Source organism: Carcharodon carcharias, chromosome 12 (assembly GCF_017639515.1).
Source record: "Carcharodon carcharias isolate sCarCar2 chromosome 12, sCarCar2.pri, whole genome shotgun sequence".
In the NCBI taxonomy this organism is placed as follows: domain Eukaryota; kingdom Metazoa; phylum Chordata; class Chondrichthyes; order Lamniformes; family Lamnidae; genus Carcharodon; species Carcharodon carcharias.
Window position 1 is genome coordinate 68,731,925 of NC_054478.1, and position 27,589 is coordinate 68,759,513.

The 27,589-nt window shown below is 41.5% G+C and overlaps 1 protein-coding gene across 1 annotated transcript in view; it reads right to left on the reverse strand.

Moving 5' to 3' along the window:
• Positions 1-9,281: 9,281 nt before the first annotated feature.
• The window catches only part of gpd2 (glycerol-3-phosphate dehydrogenase 2 (mitochondrial)), a 190,055-nt gene continuing 171,747 nt past the window's right edge, over positions 9,282-27,589 (reverse strand). The window contains exons 10-17 of the mRNA XM_041201033.1: positions 21,191-21,325; positions 20,248-20,426; positions 18,891-19,022; positions 14,287-14,445; positions 13,355-13,464; positions 13,160-13,238; positions 12,700-12,798; positions 9,282-10,152 (exon numbers count right to left, since the gene is read on the reverse strand). Coding sequence (XP_041056967.1) covers positions 10,027-10,152; positions 12,700-12,798; positions 13,160-13,238; positions 13,355-13,464; positions 14,287-14,445; positions 18,891-19,022; positions 20,248-20,426; positions 21,191-21,325 — 1,019 coding nt within the window. The 3' untranslated portion in view covers positions 9,282-10,026. The remainder of the gene's footprint in view (positions 10,153-12,699; positions 12,799-13,159; positions 13,239-13,354; positions 13,465-14,286; positions 14,446-18,890; positions 19,023-20,247; positions 20,427-21,190; positions 21,326-27,589) is intronic.

Here is a 27,589-nt window from a genome sequence, read left to right on the forward strand (position 1 = left end):
ATCACCCAGTATCCACCATGGAGAGTCCTCAAGATCCATGTTATGATTACATAAAGCTGTTAAATGTCTATTGATGAATTCACTATTTAAAAAAACTCTCACTGATTAAAAAAAATTCACTACATTTAATTTCCTCCAATGCCTTATAAAAACAAGCATTTGTATTCATACTCTCACTTTAAAGACCTGATTTTTTAATTCATTCATGGGATGTGGGCGTCGCTGGATAGGCCAGCATTTATTTCCCATCCCTAATTGCCCTTGAGAAGGTGGTGAGCATCCTTCTTGAACTGCTGCAGTCCATGTGGTGTAGGTACACCCACAGTGCTGTTAGGGAGGGAGTCCCAGGAAGTTGACCCAATGAAGGTGAAGGAACTGTGATATATTTCCAAGTCAGGATGGTGAGTGAGTTGGAGGGAAACGTTCAGGTGGTGGTGTTCCCATGTGTTTGCTGCCCTTATCCTTCGAGATGGCAGTGGTCGTGGGTTTGGAAGGTAATGACTAAGGAGGCTTGGTGAGTTCCTGCATTCCATCTTGTAGATGGTACACACTGCTGCTACTGTGCATTGGTGGTGGAAGGAGTGAATGTTTATTCTGATGGATGAGGTGCCAATCAAGCGAGCTGCTTTGTCCTGCATGGTGTCAAACGTCTTGAGTGTTGTCGGAGCTGAACTCATCCGGGCAAAAGCACACAAAGCACAGGACTCCAGTGATAACTTTTAAAATTTGAAGAATTAAATGTTTATTAAAAGATAAAATTTAAACATGCACAAGATAAAAGATACACAGTTAGAAAAATCTTACCAAAATAACCCCCAAAATGCTTTATCACAGGTACACAATAAAACTAACTTCTTGGCAACAGCCCTTATAGATTTTTAACCATAAAATCCAGGACATATTACCAAAACAGAGAAATTGCTTTCATTTCAAATAGAAGTACAATCCACAACTTCCTAGAACAGCTCTATGCTGATATGGTTTTTCCAAAGGATGATCAAAAAAACCTGTTTCACAGGACGACTAGTCTCCTGGCCGAAAACTGAGTTGCTTTTTTTAATTTAAAGACTTTCACAGCTTTTTCAGCACATACCAAACACACAAGAATTGGCCTTCAGTGGGACTTCCCCCTACCCCCTCACTCAGCAACTCAATAGCTGAAACCCTGTTTTTATAAATACCCTTTTCACCCCTTTCATCTTAGTTCTCCATTGTCTTCAATACCCCTTCGTAAACTTAGCTTCCCAAACATTCAAAGCTTTAATGTTCCGATTTCCTCTCTATTTTGGGTCAATAAAATTTAAAACGCCTGCTCCTGTATATTCACAAATCTCCTGTAAAAGGCAAATGTTTTTTTTTTACCTTTGAGGTAACCTTTGAAATGCACAGCTGCACATCAATTTCAACTCTTATCCCCAAATGCAAATTTCAGATCCACTCTGTTTACTTGTAAGTTAAGACCCACCATAAGGACTCATTACAAAATGCAAAAAGATAACACCTTTAATCTTTCATGCCTTGGATTTCACAATCTGACCCCAACAACCTCTTCTTTGATTAACCCTGGACACACACAGACACAGCTTTACGCTTACCTGCACAGAATATATGCAGAAACACAGAAATATAAAAATATACACAAAGCATCACAGATGCTGAGCTGCCTGTGGTGTGGGTACACCCACAATGCTGTTAGGGAGAGAGTTCCAAGATTTTCACCTAGCGACAGTGAAGGAAAGGCGTTATATTTCCAAGTCAGGATGGTGAGTGGCTTGGAGGGAAACTTCCAGGTGGTGGTGTTCCCATGCATGTGCTAGCTTTGTCCTTCTAGATGGTAGTGGTTGTGGGTTTGGGAGGTGCTGACTAGGGGGCCGTGGTGAGATCCTGCAGTGTATGTTGTAGATTTTACACACTGTTGCCACTGTGCATTGGTTGTGGAGGAAGAGAATGTTTGTAGATAGGGTGTCAATCAAGCGGGCTGCTTTTTCCTGGATGGTGTCAAGCTTTTTGAGTGTTGTCAGGGCTGCACGCATCCAGGCAAGTGGGGAGTATTCCATCACACTCCTGGCTTGTGCCTAGTAGATGGTGGACAGGCTTTGGGAGCCAGGAGGTGAGTTACTCCCAGCAGGATTCCTAGCCTCTGACCTAGTTTTGTAGCCACAGTATTTATGTGGCTAGTCCAGTTCTGTTTCTGGTCAATGGTAACCCTCAGGATGTTGATAGTGGGGGATTCAGCGATGCCATTGAATGTCAAGGGGGCGATGGTTAGATTCTCTCCTGTTTGAGATGGTCATTGCCTGGCACTTGTGTGGCGTGAATGTTACTTGCCACTTGTCAGCCCAAGCCTGGATATTGTCTAGGTCTTGATGCATTTGGACATGGACTGCTTCAGTATCCGAGGAGTCGCGAATTATGCAATCATCAGCGAACATCCCCACTTCTGACCTTATGATTGAAGACAGGTCATTGATGAAGCAGCTGAAGACGGTTGGGCCGAGGACACCACCCTGACGAACTCCTGCAGTGATGCCTTGGAGCTGAGGTGATTGACCTTCAACAGTCACAACCATCTCTCTTTGTGCGCCAACCAGAGAGTTTTTTCCCCTGATTCCCATTGATCCCAGTTTTGCCAGAGCTCCTTGATGCCACACTCAGTCAAATGCTGCCTTGATGTCAAGGGCAGTCACTCTCACCTCACCTCTGGAGTTCAGCTCTTTTGTCCATGTTTGAACCAAAGCTGTAATGAGATTAGAAACTGAGTGACTCTGGCAGAACCAAAGCTAAGAGCAGGTCATTGTTAAGCAAGTGCCACTTGATAGTACTGTTTCTGACCCCTTCCATTACTTCACTGACGATTGAGAGTAAACTCATGGGGTGGCAATTGGCCAGGTTGGATTTGTTCTTTTTGTGTACAGTGCATACCTGGGCAATTTTCCAGGTAGATGCCAGTGTTGTAGCTGTACTTAGCTTTGCTAAGGGCGCGGCAAATTCTGGAGCACAAGTCTTCAGTCCCATTGTTGGAATATTGTCAGGGCCCATAGCCTTTGCAGTATCCAGTGCCTTCAGCATTTCCTGATATCACGTGGGGTGAATCAAGTTGCCTGAAGACTGGCATCTGTGATGCTGGGGACCTTTGGAGGAGGCCAAGATGGACCATCCACTCGGCACTTCTGGCTGAAGATTGTTGAAAATGCTTCAGCCTTATCTTTTGCACTGATGTGCTGGGCTCCCCCCATCATTGATGGGGATATTTTGGAGCCTCCTCCTCTAGTAAGGTGTTTAATTGTCCAACACCATTTACGACTGGATGCGGCCAACTGTAGAGCTTAGATCTGATCCATTGGCTGTGGAATCGCTTAGCCCTGTCACTTGCTGCTTATGCTATTTGGCACACAAATGGTCACCAGGTTGACATCTCATTTTTAGGTACAGCTAATGTTGCTCCTGACATGCCCTCCATTGAACCAGAGTTGATCCCCTGGCTTGGTGGTAATGGTAGAATGGGGGATATGCTAGACTATGAGGTTACAGGTTGTGGTTGAGTATAATTCTGCTGCTGCTGCTGATGGCCCACAGCATCATATGGTTGCTCAGTCTTGAGTTGCTAGACCTGTTTGAAATCTGTCCCATTTAGCACAGTGGGTATCCGCAAAAATTCATGCCAAAAAGTTTCAAGCACAATTTTAGAACATGTGAGAGAAATGAAAATACAATCACTGATGACACTAGCTGTCTCACACATTGTCTATAGTGATACAGATAATTCGTTTATTTTTGGGACAAAGAGCAAAATAGCTAGAGGATGCTCTACACTGTACCATACTGATGTATTCATACTGAGTCATCCTCTCAAATATTTTTCAATTAAAAGCAAGGCATATTAAGAATATTTTCTTTTTATTTCAAAATTGTACACCATTTGTACACCAAAAGTTTTAATGTTAGTAAAAATGATACAAAAGTTAAAATAGTGTCCTCAACAGTGTGGGCACTTCACAACAAAATTAACCAAAATTCTGCAGAACAGCCATGGGTAGAGGTATTTTGATCCTCTGCATCCTACGCTACATCAGCCTTTTTGGTTCATCTTCAGTTTAATGCAATTAAACTCTGATTTGTTTTAAAAGTCTTCTTCAAATTAAATTTTCACTTATGTGTTGTCAGAATACATTTTTAAAAAATGTAACATGCCTTTAGAATTCACTACATGTCACATGAGTGTGACAAGAGTTTAAATCTCAGAGTACAAACAAATTTTCCTGAAATTCCAAAATATGTGTGTGTTTTAATTGTGTTATGATTAAAAAAATAATTCAATTGTAAATGTAACTTCTTGCCTTGCATTTCTGTTTAGAATCCTACTGATATCAGACAGTTTGGGTGTAGCCTTACTTCTGCTTCTGTGACTGAAGTTGTTTTGAATGTGCAAATACAAACATCGTGGTATAATCAACCTGAATCTGGAGTGTACTAAAAGCCAAAAGGTGTACTAACCTTCAGTACACTTTAACTTTAAACAATAAAACTCCTGAGCATTTTCAAAGCTTATTTCTGAATGTTTTTAATGTTAGGAGGAAGTGGATGGTCTATATTTCTACAATAACAACTAATTACTGCCTGTATTTCACTTTAAATAGCATCAAACATATGAATTAAATACTGTGCATGAACATTTAAAAATATATTTGTAATGTATATAAATCTAATGAAAGTTTACAAAATTGTTTACTACTTTGCTAAATACAGTGTGTGGAAATCCTTATATAAATGAAATGGTATTCTAAGGGGCATAAATTTGTTTTTTGCATAGTCCATGGGAGAAATCAGCAGAATCAAAGTCTTGCTAAAAAAAATACATTTTGTCAAAGCTTTTCATCTTGCGCTCATCAGGACAATCGCAAGAACACCAATATCAGGGGAAGCAACAACTTTATATTGTATGAGAAGAGAGTGCTGATTGTTTAGCAAGTGGATTGGCAAAAGTATTGCCTTGGAGAATGCACCTGTTAACAGTGACTGTCAGCTAACTGCCAAGCATTGTTGTTTCCCCTGGCATTGGTATTCTTGCAATTGTCCTGATGAGTGCAAGACGAAAAGCTTTGACAAAATGTCACTTTTCAGCAATACTCAAGTTCTGCACTACCAAATGACTATTTGTATACAATCAACGTATTTTACAGTGTGTAATAACAGTAGCCAGTAGACATCAAAATATTCTATTAAGTTATAATCAGTGTGCCAAGAGTTGACATCTGAGTACAAAACAAATTTTCCTGAAGTTTCACAATATGATGTATGCATTTAATTTGTATTATGATAAAAAGCACTAAATTGTAAATTTATCTTATTGCCTTGCATTTCTGTTTCTGACACAACAATGTTTAACCAAATCACAACCTAGAAATTATGTAAGATGTGTTAAGTGTTAACAACTATGATAAATTGTAACATATATAATTTGAAGATAATGGCACCATACACATTGAAAAATCCAAATGCAAATAAAACTAAAATGATCACTAATTAAAGAAATAACTGAAAACAGGCATAAAGGTGAATTTGGAAAACAGAAACCTGCATGCTGACATTCACATATAATCAATTCAGTAAAGGAAAAGGCATGAAAAACTCTGATTTAATTTTTATTTCAAAGCACCTTATTTAATTAGAAGTGATTGGAAATCATTGGTAGTAGGTGGGAAATATGGTGGTGGGTGGGGATGGTGGCAGCGGCGGGGAGACGTGGGGGTTGGAGAAACATGGGCCCAGGTTCAATTTGCAGGCTGTGTTGATAAAGGCTATTTGAGCAAGTGTTTATTGGAATCTGCTATGACCACACATAAATGAGTGTGTGCCAAAAGAGAAAATAAACACAGACAGAATAAAGGGCTTCTCAATACCCCATCTTGTAGAACATGGATATAGCACCTTCTCTAACTCAAATAATTCTGGTGGCTGTTATATGAACCTTAAGCATGTATTGCTTCAGGTCTCAGTTATTACTAGGTATTGAATAATATCTATCAAGAAGCATACACACACGTATATACACATCTGTCGTGACCATATGTAAACAATATTATGTACACAATGCTTCTCTGTAAATTCAAAATCAATTGTATTGTTCAAAATACTTATACTTTATGATACAGTCCTGCAGATTTCCCCCCCCCCCCCATCCATTGAAGCAAAACTCATATTTTCACTAACAGGTTTTTCCACATCCTCATGGTCAGGACAATAATAAGCCACAATGACCACTGAAGAAAAGGATGCATCCACTGAGCAAGAAGTACCTAGTAGGGCCTAGGTATGCATGGAAGTCATAGGGATGTTACACAATTCATGTGGGGAATGATGTTCAGGAGCATGGCCAGACAACAGAAAACTCTCTCTAGTATGGAGATATTCTCCTCAATATCAAAATCGATAAGATAGAGTTTGTAAGTATTGAGCATGTCCACTCCATCATAATCCCATTATTCACTGAAGTGGGAGGCTTTGGCCTCCATGTCACAGTCTGTGCTATTTTGTGTATTGTGCTACATGAATTTAACCATTGTGTAGGGATATTAGAACAGTGCAAAATGTTTTTCAATATCAAGGTTGTGGGATTAGGGGAAGAATGATTTTAACTTTTCCCGTTCTATGGAAATGGAGCAGAACAATTAAATTGCTGTTCCCACCAATCTCTGATTTAACGTCACTGATTATAATGGTGAATGAGCTATCAGATGGATTCAAGCAAAAGTCTCACCCATAAATAGTAATCAGGACCCCATAATGTCAGCAAGACCCTGATGGAATTTTAAGGGGGGCTTGAGTGGGGAAGCAGTTTTCACAGTAAGTGGACAGCTCCAGTAGGAAAGTTGTGATCTCCACCGTTGCAGACTCTGCCCCTTTCTTTCCACAAGATCCTCCTGAAACCATCTCGTTGCCCCATGCCTGCAAGTTGCTCCGTGCCAGAGAGTGAACTAATCTTCCTGTGCTGCCAGCTTTTAAAGGAGTCTTGGAGATAAAATACTCCGGGCCTGAAACTTAGGCCAGTAGAAAACACTTAATGCCTCAATTCTTGTGCTAACAGCCACACAGGGGGCTAGGGAGGGTGAGCATTATTGAGCGGATGTGTCCCTATCTTCCCTTCACTGCATTGTGAATTCTTTGTGTTCACTAGTGTTTTTCCAACTTACAGGACATAGTTTACTGCTTTTGGGTCAATGAGCACATACTTAATTTAAAAAAAAATTAAATGAGGAATTAATTAGCCCAACTATCAGGGTAAAACTTGTGGCATGTCTGAAATGTGCCTGAACAAGTCAGCCTAAAGATCTTGAGCCCTGGACTTAATTTAATTATTGTGCCAAGCTGCAAGTGTCTGACGAGCCTCCAGACACAGTAAACTGGTCACTGTGGGACAAATTTGGGTCTCTGAAAAGTCTATGGAAGGGTAGAAGAAAATATATAAACGAATGTTTAAAAAGATTAGCTTAACTTTTTGCTGGTGGTCTCCAGCAGACCCTTTAGGTTCCACTGGTTAGGTTACATTATGATATAAAAAGGTGAGTGGAACAGGCGTAGCCTTTGATTTACTGAATGCCCAACAGATTTCATGGAAAGGTTCATGAAATAGTCGTTGGGTGCCTCACTAGAACAGTCAAGGGGGCCTAACACTTGTTAGTCCAACCCATTATCTCTTGTTCTCTTAGGACATGGAATGTTGTGCCCTAAAATCAGTCTTCTTTGCCTTCAATTTCCACTTGGATAACGGGACAAATTTCTCAGTTGGTGTGGCATCAAAATAATGTTTACTGATATAGGTCCGGAATTTGATGATTTGACACTGGGCAAATCCATGTCAGGCATCTGAATATAGATGCAAAAGGGGGACCTTAAATTCACATTTTTCACCTGATTCCCAAAGAGATTTCAGGTTCAGCCTTTTAATTGCCTGCTCAATTGTGAATTTCCCAGAGATTGACATCATCAGTGAGATGAGTAGGTTCATGAAGCATGTATGAAACACGTCAGGTCAATCAGTTCATTAGCCTTGGGAGAAGCCTGAGTTGAGAAGCTTTTGACAGATAAGTTTAAAAGCTCTTGCCAACTTCAAATATAAGATAATGCTGTATGATAATGTAAGTATGTTTATAATGCAGTGGTTGATCATCTGGTTCTATCCCTAAATAGTAAGAGACCATTAAGGTGATCAGCATTTTGTAAGTGCTCACATGCATTAGAGTACTTTATCCAGTGGATAAAGTGCTACTCTGCATTCAACAGTGTTGAAAATCTAAATTTAGTGTGTCATCTGGACACTGCCCCTTGTTTTTTTACACTGATTTAAAATCCAGACATCGGGTGAGCCTTTGAAATAGTTGACAATATGCCAGATTTATTTTATTGAAACTTCATCTGTACAGCCTTTGAAAAGAATGAGCAGATGGCAATCTGGTCAGGTAACTTTAAAGACTCAATTGCATTGAATTCTGGGGGGTTTGTTCATTCAGTTACGCAGTGGAATTTCATAATGAATGTATGGCTGAGTTCCAATCCTCACTAATGGAGTTAGCTCAGCAGGTGTTGTTTACACTGCTGTGAAGAGGACTGACAGCTAATAGGATTGAAGTGGTTTAAGAGGTTTTGAATGCTTGTTTGTTTATTTTGACAGATTTATGAGCATTTCAAAGCAGAGGGGTTTTTTTGAGGGGAATGTCATTGCCTGTGTTTGACTAACAGTTTTTATAAGATTACAACAGGAGAAATTCTTTCATGTGGAGTTTGAATGTTTTTTTTTAATTTCATGAGCAAAGACTTCCCAGTATTATTATAAAACTTATGAGGTTTGTTAACAGTGGAAATGGAGGGGGCATGAGAGATATGAGATGGTATAGGTGGGGATAGGAAGTATGAAGGGGGCATGGGGAGTGGATAGTGAGGGGTGACGGCTAGGGGGCCCAACAATCACCCACAGAACTGAGTCGATGTGCCAGTAAGCGGAAGCGGGCCTTCTAAAATGCTGGCCTCAGCATCCACCCGCCTCTGTACCCACCCCAGGTCCACAATGGGAAGCAGCAGCCCCAACTTCAGCCAGCCCCTGATTTCACAGGGTGAAAATAACATGTATGTGCAGGTTCACTCAGACCTCGGGAATGCAACGCCAGGAAGTGGCCCAACTTTCAATTCTTGAGCCATTAGTGAAAATCTGGCCCAAACAGTCAGAAAAACGTGACCCCCAGCAAACCTATTATTAAACCTGATGAAAAGCACAATTACTCATTATATTCGCATCAAACCTAATCAAAGTTTTATTAAAGGAAAGTACAAATATTTGCAGATTTGTAGATGGGCATATGAATAACATCAGTACATTCTTCTTTGATAAGCTCTATTATAGGGTGAGAGAATAAGTCACTGGCAAAGCCTTTGATTGCAATATAAAGTATTGAAGCCATTGGGTTTGAGTAATAGATGAGCAGTTGAATGGAAAATAAAAATGGGTTGTATCAAATAAAAACTATATCTTCCAGACAGCATAATGCAAAAGACTTATCCACCAGAGACACTGCCCATAAAACATGAAAATCATTCATACGCTTTTGAGTTACTTTACATTTACCACTTTTGGCATAGACAGATAAAATTACTCTCCCTCTTCCCAAGCAGGACGGAGGATAAATGTTGTACTTTGATCCATTATTCTGTTTTGCATTAATCTCAATTGGTGAAATACAGAAGATTTTACAATTACTTTAGTTATCAAAATTTACACAAGATATAAAGATATGTTATATTTGAATAATTTACTAATATAATGCAACAATCAGATTGTTGTGAAGCACAATGGTCGAAGAAAAGACTTTGAGAAGGAAGATACAGAATTTCATGCATCTACTAAGTTCAACAGGAGTAAAGCTCAAACAGTGCAAAATAAAAGTCCTGCAGTATCAAGTTTTGTGCCTGCAGTCGCATCAACAACTGGAAATCTTGTTTTCCCTTTTGGCCAATACTGCACTTAGTGAGCAAGACTCACAAGCCTCCTCCACTGCGGTGCACAGGAATAGCATCTCCTTTAATCAGATTCTCTTCCGCAGATTTCATCAAAATAGCCAATCTGCTTCCAGATACTGAACCTTTTCGGATTGCACTCATCAACTAGAAAGAAAAGCAATTGAAGGAAATCTTTTTAAAGAAATTTGTATTGATCATATTGTTTGTTAACTTATCAATGGGTAAATTATGCAATGTGATTCTATTGTACACACATCATCTTGGCAAGAATACAAGATTTCAAGCTGTATTGTTACCCTGCCCAATTAGTTCATAAGAAATAGCAATAGGAGTAGGCCATTTTGCCTATCAAGCCTCCTCCACCATCCAATAAGATCATGGTTGATCTGATTTTGGCCTTAACTCCACTTTTCTGCCTGCCCCCCATAACATTCAACTCCCTTTTAGATTAAAAATCTATAACTCAGCCATGAATATATTCAATAACCCAGCTTCCACTGCTCTCTCTGGAAGAGAGTTCCAAAGACCAATGACCACCTCAGAGAAGGAATTCCTCCTCATCTCTGTCTTAAATGAGATGTCTTATTTTTAAACGATGCCCCCTAGTTCTAGGTTTCTCGAACAGGGGAAAGATCCTGTCAGCGTCTACACTGGCAAGCCCTCTCAAAATCATATATGTTTCAATGAGATCACCTCTTATTCTGCTCAATTCCAATGAGTGCAGACCTAACATGCGTAAACTTTCTTCATAAAACAACTCTGTCATCCGAGCAATCAGCCTAATGAACCTTCTCTGAATTGCTTCCAATGCAAGTATATCCCTCCTTAGATAAGGAGACCAAAACTTTACACAGTACTCCAGGTGCAGTCTCACCAATGCTCTGTACAGTTTTTGCATGACTTCCCGACTTTTATATTCCATCCCCATTATAATAAAGGCCAGAAAGGGCATTTGCAGTTGTGAAACTGAAGATGGCATGAAAGACCCACATCAAAATCAGCAGCATCATATAACAGAACATGCTGCTCACTTTCAACGAGGCAGCATGTTCTGTAACATGGCAACCGTTGATACTGGGGTAATTTCCACTTTCACCAGGTGGCCAGTAATCTGATTCAGTGCATCAAGCTGGGCATTCACTCCGCCAGAATACCACCCAGATGATGAAGGCGAATATTATCCTCATTTTTTCACTGTTGTATAAAGATCTGGGTTCGAACAAATGGTGGTATTTTAATAAGAGCATTTTACTCTGGTTAAAGGACATGGACATGATTTCTACTTGTATGTTTGTAAATCTTCTAAAAACTGTTGCTGAAATAGTTGTTTGATCTTTTTCACAGAGAAATTCTCTACTCATACTTGCTGTCCTACTGAATGAGTCTTCAATTTCAAAAGAGGAGGCAAACGCTACCAAATATGGATTTACACTGATATGGGCCATTTCTTCCTCAAACCACACCAGGCCAATTTTATTTTCTCCCAGCATTGTAGAGTATTCAGTATTAGTTTGTTTAATAGAGCTGTACATTAGCAATTTAAACAAGTAATTTTTCCCCTTCAGAGTAAAAGCTCTGACTCACCAAAAAAGCATTTAAAGTTGTGAAATACAGTAAAGTTCGCAATGGGCATATCATTACATGGAAATATCTAGTTTTAGATGGCTTTCTGCATTGTTAGGCATGGTTTGTAATCAGTAGTAATTCATATATTTCCATTATTTGTATAGTTTCTCTGTTCTGAATGTGGTTGTAGTATTTTTTGTTCAAAAGAAGCGTGTATTAAAATGACTACAATCATGGCATCACACCTTTTATATTGCTGGAGGACATTCATTTAGTGAAATTAAATATCAACTGCTAAATCTCATCATCGACAAGGAGATACAAAGTCAAATATTCTAATTGTGCACTTCTGGTATGGAGCCCATGATTTTTTTTGGCCATTAAAATTAAATTAATATTGGAATTGGAGATATAATTAATGCCTAAAGTTTACACTGAGCATTAAAATTCCTCTGATTTTAACACATGGATATCATCACATGGCTATACACATCAATTTCTATTTATTGAAACTACAGTTTAATTATTACATTCTACAATCTGTATTACTGCCTGGCAGAGTAAATAAATTAAAACAGTTTATTTACACATTTGAGATCACTGTCATTACATTCAAATAAACATTTATTAAACAATAGTCATGGCAGACAAAGAATGTAAAAAAATCTGCAATCTGCTACCACAATGCAGTTATCTACAGCTCATCTCAGGAAGGACAATTACCATTTCCTTTGCCTTGATCTTGTTTGTTTAACTTGACACAGCGAAGAAAGACCTGACATTGACCAAAATCCCTAGCATTAATTTATCTCATGTTCTGCATTCATCACTGTCACCATAGAGGAAAGACCTGGCAGTTATTTGAAATACCTACCCAGGACAAGATCTACAAAAACAAACTTAACTTTCAGGGGAAAAATAAACTCAAACGCTCTTGGGGACAAAGTTAAATAAGCAGATCAAGAACCTCAATTTTATCTTACACATAAATTAAATTACTGCCAAAAGACTGAACAGTCCTCTTTATTCAAAGAAGGAATCTTAGTGAATAATCTAAACAATTTAAATTATTTCCAAATTACACCATCATTCCCTTTAAAGCTGATGGAAAAGAGAGATACCGACCTGCAAGAACTCAATTAGTTCTACCTGCCCATTCTTGTTTATATCAACTTCGTGTAACATTTCATGGAGAGTCTGTTCATCTACCTGATAACCAATGCTCTATATGAAAGACAAACAAAAATCAAATAGTTTAGGATTTAGAAATTCATTATTATTACACACTCATAAAAGCTACTTTGCAGTAAATATAAAGGGTATATCTCATTGTTGTTTGGGCTTTTCTGCCAGTGATAAGTGTTTCCATTGTGGCGAAGTATTTATTACGAGAGGTCTGTAATAACAGTTTGAAGGTTCACGTAATTTTATTATTTAACAAATAGAAAACTAAAAACACAGCAGTTAAAATTGTGCTGAAACAAATAATTAAATATGGACTGCTTCTACAGTCTCCTGTAAATAATTCTGTTTTTAAATAGTCAGACGAACTAAGAACACCTGTGGCAGTAAAGAACTATTTTACCTCTAACACACGCTGAACATCAATCATTGTGATAAAACCCTTCTGATCCTCATCAAATTTCTGAAACCTTTTTGTGTACCTGGAAAAGCAATTTTACCAATTTGAAGCAATAAAGGATTTGAAAAAATCTGGAAGAGGTAAAGAGAGAGGGTGTGGAGGAAAAACGGAAAAAGTAAAGAAAATGATTGTTTTCACCTATCCACATCTGAAGGTAACAGATTTATTTCTGTGTTTGTTAGTTGATCAGATCGAGCCTTGTAGCCCATTTCGTGGTACAGAAACTGCTGGACAGCCTTCAATTCATCCTAAATATATGCAATAAGAATCAGGATCAGGAGTTAGGAATTAAATATATAATAATGTTAATTCTTAAATTATGGCAAAAAGTTAGAAGTTATATTTATTACTTTACATTATTAACAATTCTAATAAAATCAATCTACAGAATGCAATCAAGCATCTGTTTAAAATCCACAGTGCAATTTAATGCGTAGTTAACAGTGATAAAAGCAGAGTAGCTGTTTAAAAATTACAGATAGAGAATAAACTGAATGAACTTAAACAAGGCCTATTTGATGAGCAATATTATGTGAGAGAATAGAACTACAAATGGTCATTAATTCACCAAGACATCTATATTTCCTTGGTTTGTTTTCCAATAAAAATCCTCCAGCTACAGGGTAATTTGTAAAGACACAAATCTATTAAAAAAGCTTCTTCCTGCAAATCATGGAATTGTTATTTCCATATAAGATAATTCCACTTCAAAGAAAAAAACCTAGTCAGTAAATTCCTAATTGCTGCATTCCATACCGAAATCCCACTCAGATCATCTGATTCAATGGATTAGACACATTTTGAATAAAATAAAAACTATTATTAGAAGTGTATTGATATAAGCTATCTCATTATAATTCATTCAATAAAACAGCGTCTCCTTTACAGCAAATACTAAGAAGGGCAGATGTTTGGTCTGTGCAGATGCATTTATTATATTCAGCTCGCAGTAAATAATGAAGGAACAGTGCATAGGAATCCTGTAGGGTGTTACCTGAAATTATCAAAATTTCATTTAGCTACAGTCATCTATTAAAATGGAATTTATTTAAAAAAAACAAGTAGATTACCTGCATTCGTTTCTCACACCAGTTCAATTCTGCGGCCATTATTTCCACAATACGTGGAAGTGCCTCTTCAGCAGCCTGCACATTCACGAATGCGAGACGTGTACGGCGGGCGATGATATCAACAGCTGTACATGCGTACTCTTTCACAGCATACCTCACCTACATAAGATGCACAGAATTTTTAAAATATATTTCAGCAGTAATAAAACCAAACTTTTTTTCTCAGCTTCATCTGTCAATCAGCTGAAGACTTCAAAATCTGGTGGGCGGGAGTCCCTGCAGTGCATTTCTGGGTGGATTGGAGGAATTAGTGTACGGGCTGGAATTCAGCTGCAAGTAGGGGATGAGGAGAGGAGGACTGGAACACACCTAGAGTTGTGGGCTGGGGTTTGGGGTGGGGGGGCAGTAAGGGGGAGTTGAGGGTGAAAAATTTCTGCAGGCGACTTAGACCTGGTGCAGTAACAGGCTATAAAGAGATAGCGGCTGCAGGAAGAAAATAACTTGGGTGAAAAGGGTGGCAGTCAGATTGAAGAATCCAGCATCGAATTTGACAGAACCGGACTTACATGTCCTCGCAATTGAGGAACGGAGGGGGCGATGGTCTGTTTGGACTCAAATCTGCAAAATTGCCAAGAAAATAAACATTTTGTTGAGGGAGGTGACTGAAATTGCCACCACCGTGAGCCTCCAGTGAAGCAGGATGTTTAGCAATTGCACCAGAACAGCCAAGGTACACCAGCTGCTCTTTAAGAACATAAGGAATAGGGGAGGGAGAAGACCATACAGCCCATCAAGCCTGCTCTGCTATTCAATAGGATCATGGCTGATCTTGGGCTTCAGCTCCACTTTCCCACCTGTTCCCCATATCCCTTGATTCCCTGAGAGACCAAAAAATCTATCTCAACCTTAAATATATTGAATGATAGTGCATCCATAACCCTTTGAGGTAGAGAATTCCAAAGATTCAAAACCCTCTGCTGAATAAATTTCTCCTCATGTCAGCCCTAAATGATCGGTCCCTTATCCTGGAACTGCCTTCTAGATTCCCCAGCCAGGGGAAACAATGTCTCTGTATCTATCCTGTCAAGCCCTTCATAATTATGAATGTTTCAATGAGATCACTTCTCATTCCTCTAAACTGCAGTGAATACAGACTCACTTTACTCAGCCTCTCATAGGCAACCCTCTCATCCCAGGGACCAATCTAGTGAACCTTCGCTGTTCTGCCTCCAAAATAAGTATATCCTTCCTTAAATATGAAAACCAAAATTGTACACAGTATTTCAGGTGGGGTCTCACCAAAGCCCTGTATAATTTTAGCAAGATTTCTTTATTTTTGTGCTCCAATCCACTTGCAATAAAGCCCAAATGCCATTTGCTTTCCTATACTACAGATGATGGTGTATAAATAAGTTGGCTTTTGAAGCTTTGAAAGATCTGTCTAAAAATGAGGATCGACTTATGCAACAAATATAAAAATGAACCACCGGCGAGGGTGGGGTGGTCACCATCTTTGTTGTTCGCCAGGCAGGGTCTGCTCTGTGACAGTGTGTCTTAAGCTCCCATGCATCTTGGCAACACAGCCCGTATCACCTGCTTGACCCCTTGCACCCAGTTATAAGGTACTGGTAAGTAAAACATCCATTTGTGAGGTGAAAAATTGAGGCTGACTACTAATGCTGGTTTGCATGTCGTAGCTCAAAAGGGGGGGGTCAACTTATAGGCCGAGTATTTGCAAAGACATGAATTTTGGGGCCAAAAAATGGGTTTGTCTTAGATGTCAGGTCAACTTATGTGCCGAGATCTATGTCCATGGTTTTCTACATCTGCACTCTAACCTTTTGGTGTTCCTTGTATGAGTCACCCATGTCTCTCCAACTAGTTTCATGCCTTTCAAAAAGTATTCTGCTTTCCTATTCTTGCGATCTTGTAAATAACTTCACACTTAGCCACATTATACTCCATCGGCCACCTTGTTGCTCACTCACTTAACCTGTCTTTATCCCTTCCCCGCATCTTTGTGTGCTCCTCACAGCTTGTATTCCCACCTAGTTTTGTATCATTAGCAAAATTAGATACATTATTCTCTGTCCCCTTGTCTAAGTCATTAATATAGACTGTAAACAGCTGAGGCCTCAGCACTGATGCATGTGGCACTCCACTAGTGCAGTCTATCAGCTTGAAAATGCCCTATTTATCCTTACTCTCTGCTTCACGTCCTCTATCCATGCTAATATATCACCCCCCAACCTTTTGTACGGCACCTTATCGAATGCCTTTTGGAATCCAAGCATACTACATCTACTGGTTCCCCTGTATCCACTCTAATCGTTACACCTCCTCCGTGGATTGGCAGCTTGAAATGGTAGAGAGGATCTAGCTCTCCGACAATCCCTTGTGTGATGCTGTCGGGAGCACCTTGCTCCTGATAGGGCCACTTCTGGCAGCAGGTTTTGAGACGTGGGGGGCTCTCAGACAAAGTGCGGTTTAAAAAGTCCCCAGTGGCAAAACAGGCAAAGGGAGCCTGTTCGTCTCACCAGCAGCAAAGGTGGAAGAAGGGTGTAGCAAGTAGCAAGATGGTCAAGGTCATCATGTTACCGAAATCAAACCATCAACCCGTTAAGATCATATGGACAATGACATTGTCCCAGGTCCCCATGTTAAACAAATTCACATTCAGGCATCTACCAGGGTCCATTTGCCAAGTTCTGTGGTGATGGAGAATTGGTGAATGGGACAGGGCTGTGAGCCTGCCAGTCTCTAATCAAGAATCTGCACACAGAGGACAGACCCATGAAAATTGTTGGACACCTGTGTTGGGACAGAAGGTTCTTTGGCAGCAGCATCTGTGATTGAGAAATCCTCTTCAGGGTACACTCTGCTCACCTCAAATAGGGAGGGGGCTAGAAAAGGTGCCCTAAAAATATGCTGTCCCACTTTGCCTGCAGAACCACACCCTGCAGGACCACCATTTTTGTGGTCAAAGGTAGAAAACTTTAAATTTTGTACTTAGAACACTCATTGATAATCTCAAGAGTGACCATCCGTCTCACTCTAGTTATCATTATATGTACTGTTACCCTGCACTTTTGCCTTGTCCTTTCTCTGTAACTTTCCAAATCTTTCCTCAGGTGAAACACCCCCTCCCACCCCCCAACTATTTAGTTTAAAGTCCTCTCTACAACCCTAGTTATAGAACTCGCCAGGACACTGGTCCCACCACAGTTCAGGTGAAGTCCATTCCAACGTTATAGCTCCCTCCTTCCCCAATACTGGTACCAGTGTACCATGAATCAAAACCCATTTCTTTCACACAAATCTCTGAGCCACCCATTCAACTCTTTGATCTTATTATTACCTTTGTGTTTCTGTTTTTTAATTCAGCTCCTAGCTACTATGAATCTCTCAGTAGAGCCTTTCTTAGTCATATCTTTGTCTTTGGTACACATAATCACCATGACTACTGGATCCTTCCCCTCCCACACCAAGTTCCTCTTCAGCTCAGAGGAGATGTCCTTAACCCTTGACCCAGCAGGCAACACAGCCTTCTCATCCTTCCTTGTAATCCCTTTATACGTGTGGCTCTCCTTCAGTTAGTTCCCTCAGGTGCTAGAGATCACAGTGGGATCAGACAACAGTTTTAAGGAAAAGGTTAACAGACTGGCTATGAGTTCAGAGCAGTGTTTGTTATATGGAAACCGGATTCTCAATAAAAGGGAGGAGAGGGTGAGTTCCTGCAGTGCATCTTGTAGATGGTGTGGAGGAGGGGGTGAATGTTTGTGGATGGGGTGCCAATCAAGCGGGCTGCTTTGTCCTGGATGGTGTCAAGCTTCTTGAGTGGTGTTGGAGCTACATTCGTCCAGGCAAGTGGAAAGTATTCCATCACGCTCTTGATTTATCCCTTGTAGATTGTGGATAAGGTTTGGGGAGTCAGGAGGTGAGTTACTCGCCGCAGGATTCCTAACCTCAGACCTGCTCTTGTTGCCACAGTGTTTATACGGCAAATCCATATAGTTCAGTTTCTGGTCAATAGTAGCTCCCAGGGTGTTGGTAGTGGTGGATTCAGTGATGGTAGCGCCATTGAATGTCAAGGGGTGATGGTTGGATTCTTTTCTATTGGAGATGGTCATTACCTGGCACTTGTGTGACATGAATGTTAATTGCCATTTGTCAGCCCAAGCCTGGATGTTGTCCAGGTCTTGCTGCATTTGAAATGAACTGCTTCAATATCTGAGGGGTCACAAATGGTGCTGAACATTGTGTAATCATCAGCGGACATCCCCACTTCTGACCTTATGGCGAAAGGAATGTTACTGATGAAGCAGTTGAAGATATTGGGCTGAGGACACTACCCTGAGGAACTCCTGCAGTGATGTCCTAGAGCTGAGATGATTGACCTCCAACAACCACAACCATCTTCCTTTCTGGTCCCGTAACTTCAGAACATCGCCACTTCAATACCAAAACTAATTGAGATTTTCAGCATTTCAGAATATCACATGCTTTAAATAAGAACTCTCTTAATTACAGCAAAGTTGACAAAGATTATTTCAACTCTATTCATCAACCAATAACATTAGCGGAATAATAATGCTGTTTCATACCTCTGCTTCAATGTATGGGAACTCAGCCACCAAACGTTTGCCAACTATGGGCCATCTCTTTCCAGTAACTTGAGCCAACTTCGCAACCTGAAAAGCTTTGTCTCCATAAGTAGAAGCAAGGTGGAGAGCAACCTAAAGAACAATAGCATCATTAAAAATCAATTAAAATGCACAGCTATTATTTTTGCATTAATTGTGTTGTGTTAGTAAAATTCCTTCACATTCACACTGCAAGCATCTGGGACATTCTACCCAATGAGTTGTGGTTCTGGAATTTCCTCCTCACTGGATGTCCAAATGGAGCTGAGTCTAGATAAGTATCAACATGCACACTTGTAACCCATGTACCCTCTTTTTTGAGAGCGTAGTGGAGATGTATTTAAGTGCATGGCCCTCTTAACTTTTTTTGTGCATGTCACACATGTGGTAACTTAAAGAGGCCGACTTATGCATGGCCTGCATATCTCAACACTGTAGGGCTAATTTTCCTGACCTTTGCTCCAAAGGTAGGCTCATTTCCCAGAAGCAGACGTCAAAGGGAAAAAAGATAAGGCAATCATTTTGCCAGGTATCTGCCCTTCCCTGGAGTGTCAAACAGCCATGGCAGTGCTGTGATTGGCAGGGATGCATTCCCTGCTGACATTTTTGATGGTGGGGTGGGAAAACCCCGCCATCCAAAAAATCCTGTCCATGGAGGAGACTTTGGTGTAGCTACTTGAGCAGTTTATGTGAGACAAAGGAAGATCTGTGTATAGGCATCATGTAACCTGAAGAAAGTTGATGAATGTAGAATTGAATCATCAGCATAAAAAGGGAGGAGGTTTAAATACCATCTGGAGGAGGCCAATAGTATGAAGAAGGAACAAAGCCCTGAAGCACCTCAGAGTTAACAGAAAAAATGTCTAAGGATGAGATGTCGACCAGAGCATAGGTAGTACAATGGGAGGTAATTAAAAAGACATGAATATAGATTTTGTGTATGAATATTTTAGGTCATAATGCTCATTTGGAGAGCCAGTGCAGACATGGTGGGCTGAATGGTCTCCTTCTATGCCGTTAAGATTCTGTGAATATAACTTTTGTGTTGGATAGCATTTGATGGCGACTTGGTTAAAAGTACGTAGTGCCAGAGATGTCTAAGACAGCTAAAATAAATGAATTATCAAATTATTCAAGAATTCCAAATTAAGCTACTTAAGGAAAGCTTCAGTGTTACACAAAGATAGTATAATTTCAAAATCAATAGCCCACTTCAAAAAATCAAAGAAATGGATTCACATGCTTCACAATTCCAAATGTGGCTCCTTTGTTTGGAACAAAATAATTTTTGCTCCATTAAACATTTGACATTGCTTACCTCAGTCCCCAGACCATAATACTGCACCAATGTAATGTAAAGAGTAGGAGTCCACTCATGGGATCCTTCTAGTTGAAGTCCAACTGTCCTGCACGGTTTTGCTAAATTCAGGTTACAAGCTTCAACTGCAGCATTTATTGTTTCTTCTGCCATTTTACGATAAGTGGTCCACTTGCCACCTATAAAATACATTTGTACACTTGTAAACTCCATTTTATCACAGACAGCAGGATTACTACTTTTCTCACCATGCAGGCTATTAGGTATTATCAGGCAGCTTCCTCCTCATCTTAAAACCCTTTCTCTTAAGATAATTAAAAATTCATGTACTCGCCAATATTCATTCTACTTCTAGCCACTCTTCCTCTCTTCACCACCTTTGTGAAGAATCTCCCTGCCCATGCTCCCAAAAATCCACACCTTACTAATTCATCTCGCAGATCTCCCACTTTTCACTTTCATCTTTCCTCTCAGTCAGCACCTCTGCATATTTCAGCTGTTTTGCTTTCTAAGTTCCTCTAACTTTGTTTTCGATAGAACCATCAATATCGCCCTGTGCATATTTACCCTTTCCCCCAGAATGTATCAAGATTAACTATTTTGAGTTGCTATACTCTCAGACCAGTATATAGCTTGGGGAGATAGCAGATTCCATACACCGAGAATTCTGCATTTGCATTGGGTTATCAGGAGCGTTCCCTTTATCTATAACTTTAAACATGTTGCAATCTATAAAAGAAAAATAAAATTTCTTTGTCCATAAAAAGAATTAAGCTAAAACAAACTAGCCAATAGAGCAAAAAAAAGACCAATATGCTACACATTAGATAATTTAAGGAGAAGTTAGCTAAGTACAGGAGGGAGAAAGGAATAGAGAGATATGCTATGCAGTTCACCAATGTTAATACAAGAATTCATATTTATCGGCTTCAAAGAATAATACCTGCAATAGTCACCAGTCTGCTGTCAGTCACAGTCACAACATGATTGCGGGAAATTGACTTGGTTTCTTTTGAATTGGGATCAGACACCAGTGGTCGAATGCCACTCCAGGCTGCAAGAACATCTCCTCTTCTCACTATGCATAGCAACAGATCATGACCAAAGGTTAATTGCAAAATCTCCACACCGCCAGCTAACAAGGTTGTCTACAGGTCGAGCATCCTTTATCAGAAACCCTTGGGACTGATTGCGTTTTGGTATTCAAATATTTTTGGATTTCGGATTTGATATAGCTACTGTACATAGAGTAGGTCTAGGCCTACTTACATTACAACAGCCTGAGCCTAGGCTAGCCATAGTCCACAAATACTAGGTTGTTTCTCCATTTACCAACTCTCACACACTCTACTTCTTACCTGTTAACACTTACTACACCTGTAATATAATATTACATTGCAGTTAATTTGGATGTTAATAAAGCAAAGTTGTCTCGGGTCGTAGGTTTCCCATGCAAAAGATTGGTGAGGTTCATGTTGGCTCACATTCGGGCCTATTCAAAAAAAAACATTCAGTTTTTGGATGTGATCAGTTTTCAGATGTATGGCTAAAGGATACTCAACTGCAGTAAGAAAACTGCTAGAACATTCAAAGAAGAAGATAGACTAAACCAGTATATGATAGACTTCCATAGCTTAGAATAAAAATGTTTCTCAATTGTTTGATTTCAAAGTTATAAAGATTCATAACGTACTTTAGGGCCAGTTCGATGCCACTTCAATTTAAGATACTGATTTGTGCTATCATGTATTTTGTGCTTGGGAATGAAATATTTTGATGACCATGATCAACTTTAAAGGGCTTAAGAAGCCATAGGGCAGAATCGTCCCAGGTTTGCTCTAAGTGTGGTAGCGGGTGGGTAAAATGACATTTAACCCGCTGGCCACGATGGCAGGTTTTCACGCTGTATCATCCCAAACCTGCCACATTACTTATGCATTCCCAGGAAACATGCCGTTTCAATGGTGGGCGGGCTCTGATTCGCCTGCCACACTGTCACCTCGCCACTTCATTACGCCAGGCACCACATTTAAAGTACAGCCGCGCTCAGTGCTTCCAGCCTAGGACTGCAGCAAAGAAGACATGGCCCCGAAAGGCAAGAACGCTGCAGTCCACAAGCGCCTTTTCGTCACCATGGAGGCCCGCTGTGATGTCCTCCATCCCCGTTCAGGCCGCAGGAGGGGCAGCTACATTCTTACTCTGGCTTGGTAGCTGATGGCACTGGTGATCAATGCCAATGTTGCACAGAGGAAGTTGGCCATCCATTGCAGATAGAGGATGAATATTTTCATCCGCGCAGCCAGGGTAAGGCAACCACCTCATCACTCTAAACTAATATACTCAAGCCCATCACACATTCCCTGACATCTCACTCACTGCCAGCTCAAGGGACATCGTCACCCATTCTCACACACTTACCCTCACATGTCCATCTGGCCGCATGTACTCTGGAGATTGCCTCCTCAGGCATCACCATCTTGAGGCCACTTGCACAGAAAAACATGTGCCCCACCACACACCATGGGTTACCCTCTGTCCCCAGTACAGCTCTCGTCCTGCAGCCTCTTCCCTTGCCTGAGGCCAATTCTCCCCCTTCCCTCGGCAAAACTTTGCCCTGCAGCCATTGAAAAACTACCCACATATGGCTGATCTGGTAGGTAGAGACTTACCCGTGAACTGCTCTAAAAGCGATGTGGTGCTCTCTGTGAAGCCTGGCGCTGATGACTGCGAGTGGTAACTGAAGCAAGGTAGGCAAACAAACCTTGAAGTCCCGAGCGAAGTGCAGCCTGTCAAGTGCACGCCTTATATATGCTGTTGTGAAACACGTTGGTGTGTTTTCCCGTTGATCTGGGCAGATGATCTGGTGGAGGTGGGGTGGGGGGCGGGGAGGATATGCTCCCGATGTCCGATGGCGGGGAATGCGGCCCGCAATCGACAGGCTGAATGGACAATCGCAAACTGATTTCACGACATTGTGAAACCGATTTTTGGGCTTCTTGCCATATTGTCCACTCACGCCACTGAGCACGCCCAACACTGGTGGACATGGAAGATCCAGGCCATAATGAATTTCTGTAATATCAACCAGGGTGCATATGGCATGGATACTGGTATCCATGAGAACTTACAGTTATAGAACTAGATCACTGTTAGGGGGAAGAAAGTAAATGAGAATTTATGGTAAGGGAGAATGAATTACTTAAATTAGAATCTACAGGCAGGCCAGTGCAAACCAGTAAATCAACAATTAAACAGTTAAACCATATGAAGCTTATCCACTCTCAAACTTTGTACACCCTCAGGGTTTGCAATCTTGAGCAAGGTCCTGGGAGTTAGACTGGAGACTTAGGTTCAAAAACAACCAAGATTAAGTGTGCTCTTCAACAGATAGGGGAAGGACAGATGGTCCCAGCTTAGAAAGGAGGGAAGGTCTCTGCCTGGGTGAAAAATAGGGAATACAATGCATGTACCTGTTACCAGAGATGTCTGTTTAATGTAAACCTATATGTTGACGAGATCGGAATCTGGAAACTGTGCTTGTAAGTGACCAATAATGTATAACTATGCTGAACACTTGTAGTTTAGCAGAGTGCTATCTCAAGCTGCACTGAGATGGTTCTCCCCTTGCAATTGCTCGAATAAACGATTGTGACCTGTAGCTGAGACACCTGTGGTCTGTTTGTCAAAGTGACCACAACAATCACCCTCCCAGATGACAAGTGCTCACAAGTTGTGAAACTGAATTCAATAAATCTGGTAATTTGAATTAAACTCTGGGGAAACTGAGGCCACTGTCTTTGTACCCTGTCATAAACTCCATTCTGATTTCCGGCTGAACTGGTTTGCAACCTCTGTATCTTATTTGACCCAGAGCTGAGGGCTGAGCTTCTAACCTCATATCCTATTCAAAACAAAGACTGCCTACTTCCATCCTAGCAACATCATCTGATTCCACACCTACCTCAACTTATTTTCTGCTAAACCTTTCACCCACGCTTGTCACCTTCTACTCTAATGTTCTCCTGCCCAGTTTCCTTTCTTTCACCCTTCCACAGAGCTCATCCAAAACTCTCTTACCCATTTGCTAACCCACATGAAGTCCCATTCACCCATCACTTCTGTGCTTGCTGGCCAACATTGTTTCCTGGTTCAGGAACATCTTTGATTTTAAAATCATCCTGGAGTTCAAATTCCTCCATGGCTTTTTCTCTCCCTCTCTCTGTAACCCCCTCCAGCCATACAAACCTCAAATAACTGCCTCCTCCAACACTGGCTCTTATGCATTCCCCGCTTCCTCCATTCCATCTTTGGTGCTATGCTATTAGCCATATAGGGCCTAAGCTCTGGAATACCCTCTGTAAACCACTCTGCCATGCTCTCCACCTCCTATTTAAGACCCTACTTAAAACTTAACTAGTTTACCAAGCTTTTGCCCTAATGTCTCCTTCTTTGGCTTTGTGTTAATTTTTGTCTGATTATACTCTGAAATGCGGTGAGGCAGTTGCCTATGTGGAAAGTTGTTGGACTGGTTTACAAATGTCCTTCATAGCAGGAATGTACAAACCTTACTTGCACTGGCCTACACTTGACTCCAGGCCCACATTAAACGATTGATTCTTACTCCCCTTGATGCAATCAGGAACAGGACAATAAATACTTCCTACATTCCAAGAACAATCCCTCTTTTTAAAACAAACATTAGTTAGGTGACCAACACACTTTGCAGGAGTTCATCCAGTTTGGCATCACAATAAGGCAGCAACAAGAAAGCGTTTTACAGAGTTGCTGGATCTCCCAATGTTCCAAGGGGTACAGTAGATAACATTTATGCTGCTTTGCAAGCTCCTAAAGTCAATCCCTTCAATTTCCTGAAAAGAAAGGGTTTCTGCTTGCTGCATGTATAGATTGCAAAGAATTCTGCATGCCAATGTGAGATTTGCTGAAAATAATTATAATGAATTCAGTCTCCAGAATATGGCTTTCTCTGACCTTTTCAAGAAAGGAAATGATGCCAATGGATGGTTTGTGGGTGATGACACTGACCATCATCTCACATGCAGAAAGACACATGGCGCAAAATATAAATGGTTAGCACCCATCTTTTGGGTGTTACGTGGGCCTTAAATGTCCAATGATCTCATCCATTCCACCAGCGTAAATAAAGCATCAATCTCAACTCACCCACTCACAAGCGCATCACATATCTCACTCACTGCCAGCTCAAGGGACATCACCACTCACTGCCAGCTCAAGGGACATCACCACTCACTCGCTCACATATGCTCTCACATTTTCATCTGGCCTCATCTCTTCTGGAGGTCGCTGCCTCAGCCTGTCCATGGCTCCACTCAGCACACACACACGCCTGGCATCTTTCTCATTTGGCTGGGCATCCTTCTCATTTGGCCGGGCATGCTCTTTACTCACACTATCTCCATCTGTCTTTATGCAGGACAAGATCACGCACAACAAAAGGGAGTCATCAAGGTCCTCGTTCCCTTTGAAGATCACACATTACAGCTGGCTGGAGAGGACGTGGACCATTCCTAAAGTGACAGCAAGGTCGGCGCCAAGCATTCATGTGAGGGCCATGCATCAGATCATTCCTCTGGCAACTCAACTTGAGTCCACTGTTCTGTATACTGTGGCAGCTATGCACTAATAAGCTCCACTTTCACTCATAGGCACAACTGCCATATCGTCTTCAGGCAACCTTGGCCCCGACTCCAGAGCCAAGAGCACTTCGGGTGAAGAACCTGAGGACAGTGCCCTCATGGAAGACGCATCATGACACTCACATACTTTCTCCAACAGCGCAGCAACACACATCTCGTTGGGACCTACATGTACAGCAGGCTCATGTTCACTATCTGATGAGCACAGCACACAATCTGTTTCATGACAGGCGGAGGCAGGGACATCTGAGGTCGCCGGCACCAGAAGACTGCTGGAGGCAAGGGATCTGCTGAATCCGAGTCAGATGATGAGCCTTGGACCTCAATCAGTTGTCGGAGTTGCAGCGACAATCACGGAACAGCAGGAAGGGATGACAGCTGCACTCCTCAGATTGCAAGGCACAATGGAGGAATCCATCTACCTTCAGTCCAAGGTGATCATATAGTCATGCCAAAGCATCGAGGTCAACATTGGTAGGATGGTGGCCGTCATGGAAACTTTGGTCCAGGACATATGTTCTGCACTACTACGTGGGCTGAACTCCATCGTTGACACCATAGTTTGCTTCCAATAGTGTGAGCACAAGAGGGATGCAGGGCAGCTCAATCTCACTCCACCTTCCCCTTCTCCTCAAGGAGTCAGCCAGGGGTCACTGGCGATCCATAGGGAGGGAGATCAGCACCTCACCACCCTGGGCCATCCACCCAGGTGACTCTGGGAATGTCTGGCTGATCCAACTCACCTCTTCGTGAGACCCCATCAGCTGCAACTTCGAGGTTGAGGGGGGTGCACCTGCCCCACAGCAGGAGACTGAAAGCAGGCCCCCACGTCTTGGCCCTCCAGAGGACGCCCACCAAAGTCATCACAGGCAGGGCGTAGCAATCAGCAGGCTGCCTCCGCCTCCGCTGTGAATGTTGGGAGACCACCAAGACGTAGCAGCAGGGTTAAGAAGCTTAAGAAGCTATAGTTTAATCACATGGGCACGGGTGTTAATCACTTGTGCATAATCTTGACTATTGTAAATAAACTGCCAACAATGTCACCTGTCTTTGACTCCTTGTTATTATGAGCAGTGCTTGTATTAATCAGATGTGAAACCTTGGTCCCTCCACAAGATAAAGGCAGGTGTCTCAGTCCAGGGTCTCCTCCCTGTGCTTTGTGCAACCTCCCCAGCACACTGATGATGCACCTTCACTGTCACTGGTCACATCAGTCGTGCCTGCACCTTGATGGGGCTCGTCATTGCTGCTAGACTAGCCTGGGCCGGCGGCACAGAGTTCTGTCATTCTCTCTGTGTGCTCCCAGCACCTTTGAGGCACAGCTGGCCCCCCATCCCATCAGCATCTGCATCCGGTCACAGTGTTGTCCTGAAGGGTTTAGCTCATGGAGAATGCTCTAGGATCTGGAGAAGTGAAAGTTTCCTCTCTGCATCTCCATGATATGACCCATTGATGGAGCGCGAGAGAGGGGCCATCAGCCAGACAAGAGTCAAACATTCACATAAGCTATGTGAGGATCTACGGGGTTTCCCCTTGCATGTTGTCTTCATCATCTCTGGGAATGTAGGGACTATGGGCATCCGCTGCATCTCCATGATAGGAGGCTTATCACAGAAGCCAGACAGGAGTCAAATGTTCACAGATGCAATCTGAGGATCTACGGAGAT